General features: G+C 47.0%; 1 protein-coding gene across 1 annotated transcript in view; it reads left to right on the top strand.

Moving 5' to 3' along the window:
* Positions 1-15,092, top strand: part of LOC137898254 (E3 ubiquitin-protein ligase RNF123) — a 42,825-nt gene extending 27,733 nt beyond the window's left edge. Inside the window, exons 38-41 of the mRNA XM_068742271.1 lie at positions 4,244-4,467; positions 10,449-10,543; positions 13,606-13,691; positions 14,002-15,092. Of these exons, the coding sequence (XP_068598372.1) occupies positions 4,244-4,467; positions 10,449-10,543; positions 13,606-13,691; positions 14,002-14,101 (505 nt within the window). The 3' untranslated portion in view covers positions 14,102-15,092. The remainder of the gene's footprint in view (positions 1-4,243; positions 4,468-10,448; positions 10,544-13,605; positions 13,692-14,001) is intronic.
* The last annotated feature ends 2,247 nt before the right edge of the window (positions 15,093-17,339 follow it).

Below are 17,339 nucleotides of genomic sequence, written 5' to 3'. Positions count from 1 at the left end.
TTGAAGTCCGACAGACTAACAGACGGGACTGTTAGTTTGTCGCTCATGGCTGCCTTGCTGCCCCCCCCTCCCTCCCCCCCTCTACACACCCGCTAGCTTTCCCTTCCTGCCAGAGTTGATGTTTAAATCCTTCACTGGATTTTCGTTCTGACACACACGGCTCGTTTGCCTTGTTGCGTTGCTGTAACGTATGCGCTGGTTCTGATCCGATCGTTTACGTAACCCGGTTAGTGATGAATGAGACCGCTGCGTCTGCATCCACCTGCCAACACGGCAGCAATCTGTACTGGACAAACGAGAACCAGAGGGGCAGCGTTCTGCCTGTCGGTGTCAAAGTAGTGGTGGCAGTAGGCTTAGAGGTGATGCAGGTGGTGGCGGTTGCTTGAAACTCATCCAGGTGCTGAGAGAAGTTCTTCTTCTCTCACTTGTATTCCCGATGCTGTCGGCAGCTGTGCCGAGCGATCAGCTCCAGCTCCATCCTTTCATCCCATAAATTCACCGATTTCCTTCTTTCCTGACGGCTGGATCCCGAATTTGTCGACTTTCACCATCGGGTTCTGCAATTCCTTCTTCAAGTCGACAGCAAATGCATTTTCCAGTGGCCGGACCAAGCATGGGGGGTGCTGATCTCTCCGCTCAGGCTCCTGTCAGGGTGCGGGAGCCTGGATTTAGTTGTGGCTTGTCTCTGTCTTCCTGCCAGGTGGGGCTTTGTGAATCAGCGCCCCAGCTGTCTGCCGCCTACAGCCCCGAGTCCTGGATCGGCTTTTCAAAGCAGCCAGCATCCAGCCCGTTTCACTCCGCTCGCAGCGTCAGCCATCCACACGGCTCCGTGAGCTCCTCTCCTCCGGGCTGGTTTCTGTAGCCATTCTTTTTGAAGCAGTGGGAGGAGGAGGAGGAGGAGGAGGATGAGGAGAGATGTTTTCCTTAAAGGCTTTGTGCAGGAGAGAAATCTGTCTTTTTATCTTGTGAAATCCCAAACATGAAGCTCTTTATTTCCTCTCCTGCGAGGCTCCAGGAGACGCAAACTCCGGTTAAAAGTTGAGCCGTGTCCTCCGATGCTCCGGAGGCGTTTGTGTCTTCCCGTTGTTTCCAGATGTGTGTCCGTGCTCCGCTGCTTTCAGTCTGTTCAACACTCTCGGCTGCTTCTCCTGGTGCTTTCCCAGCTCCTCCTCTTTGCTTCAGTCCTGCTCTGTCCTCCGCCCATCTCAGACCCTCCTCCTCCTCTTCCTCCTCCTCTTTTAAACCGTGTTCACTCTATCCCTGTTTGTCTCGTGCCGTCGTGTCGCTCCCGTCCGTGGCTGGGATGAATTATGCTGCCACAGGAGGAGCATTATTAAGCTGAATCAGGAGGATTCTGATTGGCTGGAGAAAGAGGCACATCCTGATGAGCAAGGCACGGCTGCTCGTCTTCTGCAAACATGATCAGTGTTTTGCTACAGTAGATGTGTAACTTGTGTGTACTGTGTTTAGCTGGATAGTTACACTGCTTACCGGTATTTACTACGCAGTTTGTTGTAGTTTGTGTTCTGTTGGACCATTTTTTGTAAAGATTTGCTGCCCATCTTTTATTTATAAAATGTATTTTTTCCAAGCAGTCATTTTTAAACCACGAGTCCCTGAATTTGACCTGAAGACCATGCTCATGTTTTTCGTTTTGTTTTCTTGTTAGCATTGTTAGCATGTCATGAATATTTGTGTAAACACTCCTGCTCTCTAGGAGCTGGATTCCCCCCGACTTTCTCATTTCTTCTGAGGCCACCGGCACCACGAAGTCAACATTTTTCCACCACCGCTCATCTCTCACCTTCATCGGGTCGACCTTCGACCTTCTTGTGTCCAGTCCTTCAGTTCACCAGCAACTTGTGCAGAATGAGCCATTGTTGATTCGGTTCTGGGTTGTGTTAGAGTTGTAATGTTGGGAGTGAATGCTCAGTTGATATGAAGCATCGCTCTTTGTAAACAGCAGAGGGCGGACAACTTGGAAATACTGCGAAAGGGTGTTGACCTGATGTCAGCTGTTAGTCAGAGAGACAATAACAGTTAAAGGGACAATTCTAGAAAATCCACATTTCAATTTGTGTTTAGTATTTAATAGGGGCGTAACGGTACGCTAAAATGTAATTTCGGGTCGGTTCGGTTAATTTTTTGTACAAAAAAGGCAGAAAAAATATTACTTAAAATGCTTTTATTTTCAAGAATTCAAACAATAGAATTTGTATAAATATAAAATAACCCATTTGGGTGATATTTCAAATAAATTAGACTGAGTTTTTAAAACTATTGTACTGTAACAATTTATCTTAAAAGTATAAATAAGTTAAAACTGTAATCTATGAACATTTGGCAGCAACAGAGCTAGCTGGAATACAGAGCTAGTGCTTTGCTCGTTTTGCTCTGTGTGCACGCCTGCTAGCTTCCAGCGTGCCTCCCCGTCAGTCAATAGTGGCCGACACTCAGAGGCGTCCGTGCGGCAACTCGCCCAGGACTTTAGTTCCGCACAGAGCGCTTAGATCGCGCTAGTAATAAACTTAGTGAGAAAAAAATGTATAAAACCGGAGCCGTGGACCAAACCGAGCATTCAGAACCGAAACGGTTTAATACATTAAGTGAACCGTTACACCCCTAGATTTAATGGTATCGCACTTTTAAGGTTTAGCTCAGAGAAGTAAAGACGGGTTCTGTTGCACTCATCATAGGGTCATCATAGGGTTAAATTATTCTAAATTTCTTGAATATCCCAGGACGGTTGAACCAGTTTCAACCAATCAGAGAGGATGTGTTACTCTGGTGGCACCGGACCAACCTGTTTGCAGTCATTCACCAACTGTCTTATTGCTGTTGCTTGTGTAAATGTGGATTCGGTCGTATTGAGTTTCTGTCTCTGCAGCGAGGAGTCGTTCATCAACGTACCACCATCGATGCTTTTTGGGCAGCACATGGTGAATAAAAACAAGGAGGGTTTACTCCGAAAGGCGTTTTGATCTCGCGGCCCCGCCAGCGGCTCGCTCTGGGAAGCTTTATCAGCTCCCCGTGATTTCCCTCTGGTTCAGGAACAAGTCCTCCTGAAAGTTATTTTGTCCCTGAATAATTTGTCTTGTGATTAAGAATAATTTGACCTTTTGTTTCATAATTGGAGAGGGAACACAATGGACTGGCGTTGACTTGAAACGCAGCCGCCGGCGTTTTTGCTGCTTCGTGACTCGCGCCCCTCCTTCTCTTCATCCTTTTGTCCTTTCGTCTCTGTTCAGATAAAATGAGCCTGGTGATAAATGTCTCCTCGCCTTACAGAAACCGGCGAGGGAGGGGGGACGGGAAAGTTGAACCTTGCGTGGAGACATGATGCTGCAGAGAAAGGTCAGGGTAGATTTGAGTGGAAAATGTCACCGTGTTTCCCATCAGTCCCTCTGGATTCCTCCCTTGAAGAACAGAGAGCCTTCAAACGCTGCCGTACAAATAGTGCTTTCTATAGAAGAAGAGGCGCTTCCAGCGTCCATTAAGCTCACTCACCAAACAACCCAGTCATAAAGGGGTCCGATATGAACCATCATGAAACATGTGTTCTGGTTCTGATCAAAAATGAGGTCAGGAAAAAATACTACATTTTAACATTAAAACCCAAAGTCGTTGGGAATGCGTGCGAAGCCTGCTGTAAAGGCATCGAGGCGATATCGAGCGGCGCCACAAGGGAGAAGATGGATGGACGGAAGGTCGACAGCTTGATTAGAAAGAATACCAGCGATTGGATGATGGATGCGGGAGTTTCGGGTGTCAGAGCGGGAAGCAACAGGTTGAGACCGAAGGAGGATCGTTTTGGTGTTGGGTGACTCGGAGCTGTGACGACAGAATGCGGTTTCCTCCCTCGTAGTTCGAACCATTCCTCCGTGGGTTCGGGTTTTAGCTGTTCCTCTTGTGCTTCGGTTAGCTATGAGGTTTGAGTATTGCGATCTGTTTCGGAGTACTGCAGTATATCACAGTACTTTGAATGGTGACCTGGATCATGATGCAGATTGATCCTGATCCACAGCCCTCATGCTGAGGTCTTTACATGTTAGTTCTTTCACGTGATGCTGCTCCTTTATGCTGATGACTCTCGTGTATTTGTTGCATGTGCATCTGCATCAGTTCCTCTGTTCCGGGGTATGGATTTGGGATTAGCGGGTATTCCGGAAGGTCTCTGATTGTTTCCTCCTCTAATAGTTTGCCCCCTTCCTCTCTCCCCACCCACTCTGTGCCCCCCCCCCAGGATATCTCGAGCTGCCTCCATCCTGCTCTCCGACCCCTGCTTTCAGCTTCACTCCATCGAGCACCTATTAGGAGAGGGAGGCGGCTCCTCCAGCACATCAGTATCCGTCACCCCCATCGCCCGTCCGGTGGTCGCGTCCAAGGGCTCGTCTGTTGCGTCTCCAATCCCTCCAGCTGCTGGAAAAGCCGGTCCTGCAGAGCGCAAACACTTCTCTCTGCATTCATGTGAGTTACAATCCTAGGATCTTGACGAATGATGCCTTCAGGTGATGTCAAGGAGGTTTCTAGCTGTGGAGGAATATGGAACGGATCTTATCAGACCTCTGCAGCTCCTCCAGGGTGCATTAGCCGTCACGAACAACACCGATAATGTTCAGTGGTCCTGTTGCATTGTGGGTAGGTGTCAGGTTTTGACCGTGATGAATTGTGCAGGATTTAGAAAAGTGTTCTTGGTTCGTGCATCAATTTTGAGCCTTTAAAACAACATTGTGATTTGTGGAAAACATTTCAGACTCTTTGGATCAGAAATGTGCAGAAGCTGGTCTTGAGGTTCTGGAGGTAATTCAGGTTTTAAACTTGAATGTGTAACTTTGTGCATCTTGTTAATGAACTTTCCTCACGAAGAACATCCCCATCGTCTCCTAACGCCACCTGGCTGACTTCACAAAGCTCACAGTTTTTGCTGCGTCTGCAAGCCAAAAGATGTCAAATGTAGGATTTGAATGATAAAGTACATTCAGTCAAACCCGCTGAGTTAGCCGTTATCAGGAGAAAACAGGACGATGACCAGGCAGTTTCTGCAGACATTCTTATGATTCACAAAGACCCGGATCACATACAGAAGCTCCCAGTGCCGTTTTGGTGAAATTCGTCCTGTAAATGGGAATTTAAAGTAAGAGAGATTCTCAATACTCTCGGATTAGATTTGGACTCTGGTGACGATGTACTTTAAAAATGTCTCCGAGGTCGAGGGATGGGAATCGAAAGCCGGCTCTTTTGAGGGCCGGTTCCCATCCCTACCGAGGACTCACTGAGAAAACGTCTAGTTTAACATTTAACTCATTAAGGCTCTAGGAAGCTCCACATTTATTTTTGCAGATGCTGAGGTTCCATGTCATAAAGTACTTGATGGTTATTTGGGGATCTGATTTCAGTGAGGCAGAAGTTGTAACTTGGAAACAGGCCTGCTCTGTTTTTAATGTGATTTGGACTCCGATTTAATTTCATTATGGGCTGCAGTTGCATTAATCGTTGCCACGCGGTTCTTCTTGTGTGACTCTCTGCAGCCCCAGCTTCGTGTCGCTGATGCGTCCTGTTTGTCCTGCAGATGAGATTTTCTTTATTGAAAGCTCAGCCTTCAGGCTTTCTTTTGAATCATGATGGTTTTCATTCAGCGAGTTTGAAATTCACATCAAAGACACTGCACCAATGATTTGTTACTGGAAGCCATCCCAGTAAAATCATTCGATCATTTCCTCTTAGATTAATTTTTCTATAAATCAGTCCTGTAAATTAATTGTAAAATAGCGAGTGGGATGCGGATCAGCACCTCCAAATCCGAGACCATGGCTCTCGATTGGGAGAAGGTGGTCTGCCCTCTCCGGGTCGGTGGGGAGGCAAAGATCTTGGGGCCTTGTTCACGCGTGAGGGAAGGATGGAGCGGGAGATTGACAGACGGATCTGGCCACCACGGCGTTCTCCGTAACCATGGGAACACGAGACGTTTCCATGACCAAAGGATTAGCTGTCCACATGTGTGTCTGCGCAGGTCACACTGGACACCTTTACAAGCGTGTAATAAGTGTTTTATAACACTCTAATGGCCCAGACGTGTGTTTAAAGGGGCACTAGAAGCAGCGACTGTAATAAAGTACCTGTTCCCTCTTCAGTCGCTGCTGCTGACTAGTCTGGTGGATGGAGGCTGGAGCTCTGTCGTCCCGTCCGTTGGGTTATTGCTCCACCTTTCTCCTTGTAGTCGTCCCTCGTCGTTTGGGTTTGTGTTTCTGCTGGTGTAGAGTGGAAGAGAAAAGAACCGTAAACAGATACGGTCAGCGGTTCCATCGGTGGTTCCATCGGTGGTTCTATTTAACCGACGACGCCTTTCACCTGTGTGATGTCTGTCATGTGGATTTACCACAGGAAGGAATCCTTTCATCAGTTCTGATTTTCGAGGGTGTGTGTTTTAAAGCGTGTTGTGGGAAGCCCTCATATCCCTGCAGCTTGGATGTATTATTAATGAGCTTCTCTGGTTTGGCCTCCTCTCTAGGAGGAGTGAAGATCTCCTCTTCCTCTCCTTCAGACTCTCCTCTTTCATTTCCCGGTGTACTATTTAAATTACAGTCATTAAAACGAGGAATTAAATCCACTAATTGGGCCTGATGCCTCCGCATATTCCGCATCGGCAGCTAACACGCCACAGAAATGGAATTTTCACAGAAATAAAAGCACAAAAGATCAATAGAAGTGTATTTTGAATGAACCCGTCTGTGAGAGGCACCAGAACCAACAGTCATTATGAGCAGCACACACCTCCAGCCTGACCCGGGCGAGTGTGTAGGAGTGGGATTTAATGAATGGACGTCTGGAGCGTGAGAAAACAATGACCTCATCGTGTTTACACGCTACAGCGTCTTCACAAACATGGGCTGAAGACATTCCGCCATTTTTTGGGGGCTTTTTCCTGTTCCTGACTGTGATGCTCTCTGATGCTGATCCAGAACAATCTGTCCAGGCTCGCCGATTCGCTGGGCAGCCAGCCTCGCACGAAATACAGCATTTAAAAGCATTTATGCACACACACACAAGAAGAGCACACATGTGGGCTTCAAACATTTATGAAACTGACCTGCACGCTAAAATAGGTATACTCTGCGTGTAGCTCCTTCCAAGGACAGGCAGAAACAGGTGGCTTGTTGCTACAGGCTTGATCTGAAAGCTTCTTCTCTCCAAAGCAAACAGGAAAATCCAAGCCAAGAGAAATCCTGCTAGCATAGCGAGAAGGCAGTACAGAGCGAGAGCTGGTCGGGTTCATGCTGCAGAGAACGGTTCAGGTTCTGGACTACCGTTCATGTTTGCTTCAGATTTTTCAATAATGCAAAAAAAGAAAACATTTAATTTTAAATTTTAAACATCTGCATTGCATTGCATCAAGCAATGTTTGCTATGTTCACAGTCGCAGTTTAGCTTGTTAGCACGCTAACACTTGCTAATTTACATTAAACACAGAAAACAGATGGACGACATGTTTGTTTTGTTTGTTTGTTTGTTTATTCGGAGCCCCATTAGCCGTTGCCCTGACAATGGCTCATCCTCCTGAGGTCCGAATAATTAAATCCCATTTAATTCAATAAAATTGTGCATTCAGTACACATTCAAAATATTAGTGTTGTATCACAAATATATGAATCTAAAGTTATTGGGGAAAAAAACCAAATACAACATCCTCATTTCATTCTGTTGCAATATGTCCAAAAAGACTTTTTAATGTTTAATCCACTCTAGAACCTAATTAAAACTAAACGAATTAGAGAAAGCAAATTCAAAACTACACTAAACTAAACTATAATAAAAAATCCAAAACTATTATAACCTTGGAACCAAGGAAAGGGTTAAACCCTCCGGGGCAGGAGGAATCCAGCGCCGGGCGGGAACAGCTAAATATACAGGTTTAATGGAAGGCGTCTTTAGAGACACGAAAGACACAAGATAAGACAACCGATACGAGATTAAGGTAATAATAATAATATCTAGAAATAAAACACATCTTGATGTAAAGCAGACGCCTTAAAGTCGTGCTTGCAGACGAGCGTTGGCATAGAACCCGAAGGGGGCGGAGTGTAAAGTAGGTTGCATCAGAGGGTGAAAGGGCGTGTGTGGCGTGAGGAGGTTGGACGAATAGGAGACGCAGCAACAGAAATGTAATACTGGATCATTGCATCACGCCAGTGTTTAGACAGGCTGAACTAAACTCCACCCCTCACATGATTCAACTGGGACAAAACCAGGTGGGAATCTGAAACTGATGTCCTCATTGCTGGTGCGCCTAATTCCTCGTAAGACGCCCTGCAAACTTTCCAGACTTTCAGCTACGCTCAGAGACACGATGGCTTCCAGTAAAGACTGTCTTCAGAGCCGATGGACAGACAATCCGAGCCATCACCGTCCGACTTGTAAAAGACGATCTTCAATGACAATAAGGATAGACCTGAAGAACGTCTGTGAGGCCTTCCTACAGGACGAAGATGGGAGACGTTCGCCGTCTCTCTGCACGATGCAGTCTGAGAAAGACCAGGCCAAACACCTGGGCTTCAACATCTGGACCCAGATGAACACTCCAGTGGTTCTGGATCCAAACTGGATCCAGAACTCCTCGTCTCTGATTGGTCTGACCAGCGTTAGCAACGTTCAGGGACGGGAGCTTCCTGACAATCCAGAGAGGCTTGTCCTGGACTCGGAGGACATCGACTCGGGGACCCACAGCCGGGATGTGTGTCTTGTGGACAGTGAAGAGTGGGCAGTGGGTGTGTGTGCGGAATATATCCAAAGGGAGGAACCCAAAGAGTCTGGATTATGGGGGCTCCGTTTCTGTCCAGCCCCCACCTGGTTCGAAGGTGGATCTGGTTCTAATCCTCTGACTCAGCTGTTAACTGAAAGGGATCGTTAACAGTTTTTAATTCTCATTCTATTGATTTCACTCACGCTGATGTTCGCTTTGCTCTGATCCCGGGCTCCGGGCTTTATTTAGCCGCAGCATCTGACCTTACACAATGAAGACGTGTCGCCGCTCGTCCAAGAGGATTCTTCAGCTCTCGAGTCTTGAGAAAACTTGCTTGCTAACGGTATTAGCCACTATGCTAATGGCATCCACTGAAGGATGCCGTGAATGTTCCATTTTGGGATCAATAAAGTTAATCTAATCTCGTCTCCGTCAATGCAATGAGAGACGTCTGACAGTTTAAATGTCCTCTTGTCATCAACGAGGTTCTCGAAAGTCCATGAAAGTGTCCTTCATTTCTTCACGTTGACATTTTCAAGATGAATGTCCAGCTGTGCTTTAGAAGACATACACTACTACTATGCTGCTACTACTACTATTACTACTACTACTAGGCTACTACTACTGTTTGACTACATAGGAGTATTTTTAGTGGAGTTTTTGCTCTTTATTATTATAATTCCATGTCTGGTTTTAATCATAACATGTCATTTATTAATTCTTTGTGTTCCATAACAAAGTACTTCTGTTACCTGATGGATTGATATAAAGAAATGTTTTTGTAAATAAAGTTTCCTTGAACCACCAATAATTGGTATTGTATTCCCAGATCCTGGAGATACACGGCTCTGGTCCTGAGAACCAAAGCCCGGTACCAAAGAGCTGCCGTTCTGATGATTCTGTTTGTGTTCCCCTGTCGATCGGACTCGGTGTACTACAAGAAGCTATTCTGAGCAGAACCAGATACCGCTGGTCAACCAGACGGCGGTACCTGGAGTATCGGTGTCGCTCGGTGCCATCCGATAGGACAGCTTACCGATCCGAACCTCCTCCTCTGAGGTTCTGTTTTGGTGTCTGGGCTGTAACTGGATCTCTGAACTGGAGCCCAGTGTTTTCCCACATGCCGTTTGTTGACGCCACGTAGACCGGCCCAGCATCGGCCCGTGGGTCGCTTCCACAGGAACCACTGTAGCATTCTCAGTTTCCCTGATGTGGTTCACCGGGTCACCGGTTCTGCTGTGGATGCCAAAATAATCTGAAATCAAACTATCGGAAATATCCTCCTGGGACCCGGCCCACCAGTTAGCATGTCCTCTGTCGTACTACAGAGGACATGCTAACTGGAGGATATTCTGCGTACATTTCTTTAAAGGATTTTTTACAACCTGCTTGTTTCTGATTTGTGTTTTCTTCACTCTCTAGAGAGATGTGTCCTCCTTTCTCCTCTTTTCTCCTCTCCTTTCTCTTCTCCTTTCTCCTTTTCTTTCTCCTCTCCGTTCTCCGCTCTCCTCCCCTTACTCCTCTTTTCTCTTCTCCTTTCTCCTCTTTGAGTTAACTTGCTATCTGTGCTTCATCTCATTCTGACACAATAATCTTTAAATTGACTCTAACAGATTAACAGATGAACAGTTTTTTACTCTGAGAGTTTGTGCAGCTAAAGAGTTCTTCCGACCCTTCATATGTCCGTCTTTCCGTGTTTTCCCGCCGACAGACACCGACTACATCAGCGAGGAGGAAAAACGGAAGGTGGAGCTGATGCTGGCGTTCCTGACGGAGGAGTCCAAACAGGCTGCAGCGAGCTCAGCGGTGAGTTGCGCCCCCTTCAGGCTGGCGAACAGCACAGGTTCAAACTGGGAGGGGATTCTACTGATCCTGGACCCTGAATGGCGATCCTGGTCTGGAGAAACCACTTCCTGCCCTGCAGTGGAAACCCGAGCCTTTAGTCTTCCCTTTCGGACGCCGCCACAGAACTAAACCCACTGAGGATTCATTATTGATGAGGAAACGGCAGTGAGAGAGGAGGTGCACGATGAAGATGGGATCATCATCAGAAGACCGTGGTAGGTTTGATTCTCTGACCCTCAGAGATGAAGGGTGGAGGGGAGGGGTGGTGTTTAAGTGCAGCCGGTCCGGAGGCTGATGCGTTTCCACGAAGCCGCTAATGGTTCTGTGCAGAGAGGCGATGCTCTCCGGCTTCGCCGGGCTTCAACAAGGAAATGGAATTCTCCTCATGATTGGAAAGTGTTCTGTGGTCCGATCAGAACCGCTTTATGAGCGCTCGGTAATTCCTGCTGAATCTAAACGAAGCGACGCTTTTCCTCCGTGAGGCTGAGGCCGGCGTCCCGGTCGTGAATCTTTGGGTTATTTCCTCTCTGAACATGAAGCTGCTGCTGAGCCCTTCTGGCAGCAGAACCGTTTGGACCTCCATTCATCCTGATGAAGCGGCAAAGTGAAGCAGGTGTCGTCGGTTTTAAGAGATGAAGTATACGTCTGGATATTTCTCTGTAATCTCATCCTTGTTGTTTTTATTCTCCTGGTTCTGATGAAGTTCTCGTGATCAGAACTCGTCTTTATTTCAGCCACTTTAACAAAAACTTTCTACATCGTCTTGTTGGAGCTCCTGGATCGCCCCCCCCCCCCCAACGATACATCTTTTGTTTGGAGCGGGGCTCCCAGGGATCTCCCGCGTTGTTTGAGGCGCTGTGAGGAGTCGGTCCAGTTGGACCCCCTCCTTCCCCGTCAGATATCAGTGGATTCTGTCCAGATGTTTGGCGAGGAAGCGGAAGCAGTGTCTCTCTTCCCGACCTGCTCCGTACGTTCTTGGGAATCTCACGGTGGCTTCAGCGACATCGCCTCCGTTTGGTAGGAGGCGGCTTTCTGCGAGCCGGAGAGAGAGCTGTTCAGGTACCGTCGCCATGGCAACGTTGACTCCAGGGATGGGGCGTTTCAAACAGAAACGCTCGAGCAGCGGTTTGATCGGCTGCTTATCTTCACCAGCACCTGCTGGCGGAAGCACTGCGGGTGCTGCTGCTTCTTCATTAGCTTTAATAACTATTCACTCGTTCTCGTTTTTTACTCCCAGGTGTGAGGGAAAACTTGAGCGGCGTTATCTTACGTGTTCGCTGTTGCTCGGTAACCTCCCGTATATCTGAGCACATCTTGTCGACTCCGTTTCCCGTTCCCGGCCGAGGAACGGGGAATCCTCTTTATTTCATGCTTGTGTTCTACGTAACAAAACTGGCTGTAAAATATTTATCGGGGCAACAACAAGAGCGCTTCCATTTTTCATGACATCCATCTTCCTTTTATGGGGGGGGGGGGGGGGGGTTAGGAAGGAATGGAGAGTAAACTGTTTGGAGTGAAATGGGGAAAGGAGTGCTGTCGGCATTCCGTTTGTCTTTATGAACGGGGTACACCCTGGACGTGTCGCCAGCGCATCGCTGGGCCTCACAGGGGGACGACTGGCGGATAATTCGGATTAATGGAACTGGAGAAAACAGGGAAAAAGCTCCACACAGAGAGGACTCGAGCGCCACCTTAGCGCTGCCCCTCTCGGGTTACAGAGAGGAGCTGGGTGGGGCCGAGGACACGCCCCCTGCTGGGGTCCCCCGCTCCGTTGGACCGGAACACGGTCGGTGACTGGGATGACTGAAGAGCTGCTCCTGCTACGTTTGCTTGATTGGGTCTCGTCCCAGTGATTCATATCAGCACCAACGCTTGATGGGTTCTGCTGACCCGTCCCAGTTTCTGGATCGCACTCGATTCGTTTCTTTGTAATTCAGTTTCCAGACAGACGGAGTAAACAGAACCTCCTGATGGAGGTCAGACTCATTACCATCCAGAACAACACAACAGAACCCTCCGTCTGGTTATCAGTCCATTAAAACTCCTCCTCTCCTTCGGGTTCTCCTCCCTCCCTCCGTGCGGCTCAGGTTTGACCTCCTCTCCTTCACAAGCTGCCGCACTTCTTTATTTTTGGCTTCTCCCGTCTCACCGGAGACCCGACACGCTCCTGTCTGAACCAATCACGTCCCCCGTCCTCCTCTGGACCTCCCCCGACCCGTGTGGTTGCTGTTTGGGACGGTTCTTTATCTCCTCCATGTCTGGAGGTTTCTGTCTCGGTCTCCGGATGACAGGCAGCTTCATTTGGGTCTCAGTTTCTCTCCAAATAAAGAGGAAACCTGCCTCCTGTCTCCTCACCTCTGTTCCCCCTCAACACCTTCTTTTCTTCATCCTTCCTTCCATTCTGATTCCGACTCTCCTTGGCTTTTATCTTCCATCTGCGTATTTCCTGTCCTCATCCTCCACGGAACACCGGGGACATGGCGTCCCGTCTGAGGACGCCCCGACCTTTAATCCCAAATCAGCTTAGAAGCGCCCCGTTCGTGTTTCACACCAACACCTGCCGGATCGATTTGGTTTAGATGTTTGACTTTAAATCAGCGTCTCCTGAACGAAACTCGGACGGACGAGGAGCGACGGCAGACGGGAGGAGAGACGAGGGACAGAAGACTTTTGGAGGAGGCAGGAAGGACGGTCCAGGTTTGGGACTGGATGCGGGAGTTTCAGGTTGTTTACATCAGTGTGAAGCTGATTTAATGTCACCTTTAACCCGAAACACGGCTTAATCCACGTCGTCACGGCGATCTCTAAACGTGTAGTCCTGTCAAACGACTACGGCCAGGCTGGACCAATCAGAGAGCAGCTCAAGACAAGGTCACGTCAGAACCATAGGGAGCAGAACCCCTGTTGACACCCCTGTGAGGAGGAGGAGGAGGAGGAGGAGAGAAGAAGAGGAGGGTTTCACCAAACGTTGCTCTCGTCCTTCATCGGTTCACTCGGATGTCTTCCTCTGTTTTCTGTCTCAGACCACCAGCGAGGAAGACCTCTGCCCCATCTGCTACGCCCACTCCATCTCGGCCATCTTCAAGCCCTGCTCCCACAAGTCCTGCAAGTGAGTCCACACACACACCGACACGCACACACACACGCACGCACACGCACGCACACACACAGCTTTAATTAAAGCCACCAGATTCACCTGGTTGAGTTTTAAATGATTTCATTTTTATCCTCAGTCAGAACGTTTGTTCTTGATTTCTGATTTAAAAAGAACAAGTTGATTTGAGAGTTTGTTTCAGTACCAACCAATACTTTATTTGTATTTGTATTGATCGGGGAATAAACAGCATCGTTACTGAGACGGGGCGGGTCCAGGCTTTTGCCACATGACTAACGAGGCCGCCTCCCTCTTTGTTGTGCAGAGCTTGTATCAACCAGCATCTGATGAACAACAAGGACTGTTTCTTCTGCAAAGCTACGATCACCGGGGTGGAGGACTACAACAAGCCTGCTGCCTCCTAACACGCACGCACACCTACACGCACACTCACACCCACACACACACACACACACACACACACACACGCGCACACACACACACACACAGGCAGGTGAGCTCCTCCACTGAGACTCATCTCTCCCCAGCCCCCCTAAATACAGAGACATGAGGAGGCGTGGCCTTTTACACATCATCACCTGTAACTCCCACGTCAGCATGATCAACACACAACACAGGTAGATCTAGTATAACTAGGTAGTACTACTAGTAGTACTACTCTTTAAAAGAGGACAAGAACGTAAACCTACTGCTGCTACTAGCACGAATACTAGCAGCAGTAGGTTTACGTTTTGTCCTCTTTTAAAGAGCTCGGTTGCCTTGGTGACAGGTTCCATTCAGACGTACGTCTAGACAAACTAAAGGGATAGTTCACCGGAAGAAAAGGATTGTTTTGTGTTCATCGTCACGGAGGAGCCAATCCGTTTAAAGGGGCTTCTGTGTCTTTAAAGGTTCTACTTCTGTTCGAAAAGCAAAAAGGGAATTTGGATGCAAACATGAAATGGAAAAAAACAAAATTCTAAAACCATTTTATGTTGTTTTGATTGTTTGACATTCGCTCTCTGTTTCAGTCCATCTGGGGCTCAGGTCAGTTTCCACCAATGGAAATGTGGTTTTCCAGATTATTCCTACAGCACCTGAATGCATCAGGATTTTTATAAGGGGAATCTGCTTCCATTGACGTTCCCGTCGTTCCGACGTGAAAATCATCTCAGAAAGTTGGAATCTGGCTGTTCCGTCTGGGAATGCTGACAGATGCGGAATGTCCTCGCCAGTGGTTCTGGATTCCAGCTTGTCTCCCGGTTCACTGTGCAGATTTCCAGAGCGTTTCAGGAACAATTTCACACCGACTGTTTTGTTTGTTGTTTATCTTGTCGGGATGGGGGCGGGGCTTGTTGCTTCCTGGTGAGTGCATATGTATTGACGATGCATTAAATTATTTATGGTAAACCGACACTGCTCTGTGTGCTGATCTTGAGAGAGGAAGAGAGTGGAAAACAAGAATGTAAAGAAATATTTATTTTCAAACTTTTCTCACTAATTTACAAATCCCGTTGGATTTTAAATCCTTAAATTAGATTTTTATTCCAATCTATGAGGTTTATTGTATAGTGGCAACATTTTTTTCACATTTATTACTGAGAATTTATAATTTCAAAAAGTATTGTCTTCAAATCTATATACATTGGGAAGTTTTGTTTCAAACTGTTTTTGGTCATTTCTCATTTGTCTATTTCTTACAAATTAATTATCGATGGAGGACAGAACTGGAGGTGCCTGCCTCTATTGGTGGAGAGACATACACAGGTAAGAGAGAACGAGATGGAGAGAGAGACTGACAGAAAGAAAAGAAAAGCGGAGGAAACAGTAAAAGTCCTCTGCTGCCACCTGCTGGTGGAGAAGGGTAAAGAGGAAGACTGACAGCCATGCCGATCAATCAAAACAGGCGGGACTCGAGAGGATGGGATCGAACCCAAAGCATTCTTGTTGTAAAGCTACAGCACTACCCGCTGCGCCACTGAAACAATAAAATAATAACACTGTTATAACTTCAACATAGTTGTAAGTTTATGAACTTTGATTCAATATATTCATCACATACGGACGAAGCCCTCGGACTACAAGGTCACGTGACGTTTGAAGTTTAAAAAGATGAATGAACCGCTCCGTTCTGATTGTATTGCGTTGAACGGGTGTTTGAAGGCCTCATTTCAGCTGCAGTCCTTCAGGTGTGCTGCTCGGATGCCCCCTACAGGACAGACAGCAGAATGCATGACGGCACAGCCTCACGTGATCACGGAACTTTCAGATTCAGTCGTTAGATGAGTTTAAACTTGAAAGAGAAATAAATAAAGTACGTACATTTATGAACAGATTCGGTCGTTAGATGAGTTTAAACTTGAAAGAGATATAAATAAAGTGTGTAAATTTATGAACAGATCGGTGCTGGAGATAATCCGGCCTGCAGGATACAGGCAGATTAAATAATCTCAGTAATCCAAGCAGAACATTTAAATTTAAATGTTTTAACGATTCAATTTACAATGAAATGATCGGGAGGCTTTTATCCTGATTTCCGAAGTCCTTGTATTAAACTTTAAACTGATTATTTACCCCGATTATTCCGTTTAAAGTGTACTAAGAATGATCTAATTGTTTTGGGACATTTTCTTTCAATGAAAATCACCGAATAGAAACTCAACAAACCGGACGTAAACGTTTACGTCCGTGTCCAGGGAATAAAAACCCCGGGACCGCCCTTTAATTGAAAACGTCATTTCCGGACCCACAAACGCACCTGAGGTGAACGCGCAACAGGACCAGAAACGACCATCCGAACCCGCTTTGCATGCGTTCTGCTGTTATCGGTTCGGCCAGCAGGAGGCGGTGTTGAGCTTCACTCAAAACATTCTCTCTTGAATGAAGAGCGCGTGCGCGGACGCCCCTCCGCTCCCTCCGTGTGCGTGTTTAGTGTTGTAGTGCACGCCAACCGAGACCGAGATATACATCAAAGAAAAATGACCAGAATCTTTTTTTCCATTAAGTTTGCAACAAAAACAAATTCTGCTACGCGAACCAGCAAAATGAAACATCTCAAATCGAAGCAAATTTATTGTTTCACTTCCTCTACAAATTAAGCAATCATGCTTATTAAAACAGAACTGTCCTGACAAGCCACGATAAATGTCATTTTATAAAGAACATTGTAAAGAAAAAGTCAGGAATAAAGTATGAGGTGAGTGAAATAAATAACCGACATTTCTTTTCAGCAAGTTTTTTATTTAACCAGTTAATTGAGAAGTAATTCTCTTTTTCAATAACGACCTGGACCTAAGTGTTTTTAGTGCTGGGAGGAAGCTGGAGAACCCGGAGAGAACCGCACAGACACGGGGAGAACATGCCAACGCCTCATAGAAAGAGCCCAAGTCGGATTTGAACCTGCAACCTTCTTACTGTGAGGCAACGGCGCTATCCACCGTGCTGCCCAAAATCTTTAACATAACTTTCTTGAATGTGGGTCTTTAACAAAAAACTCACGAAGGGTTAATGAAAGACCTCAAAAGGTCCCATTTCTGGGCCAGAGTTAGGGTGAGACAGGATGCTGTGTGTGTGTGTGTGTGTGTGTGTGTGTGTGCATGTGTGTGTGTGTGTGTGTGTGTGTGTGTGTGCATGTCTAATGATGGGCAGCAGACTTTCATCATG

The sequence above is a fragment of the Brachionichthys hirsutus genome, chromosome 8, assembly GCF_040956055.1.
Source record: "Brachionichthys hirsutus isolate HB-005 chromosome 8, CSIRO-AGI_Bhir_v1, whole genome shotgun sequence".
NCBI classification, from domain to species: domain Eukaryota; kingdom Metazoa; phylum Chordata; class Actinopteri; order Lophiiformes; family Brachionichthyidae; genus Brachionichthys; species Brachionichthys hirsutus.
The sequence above is the reverse complement of the archived record's forward strand: the minus strand, read 5'-3'. Positions and strand labels throughout refer to the sequence as shown.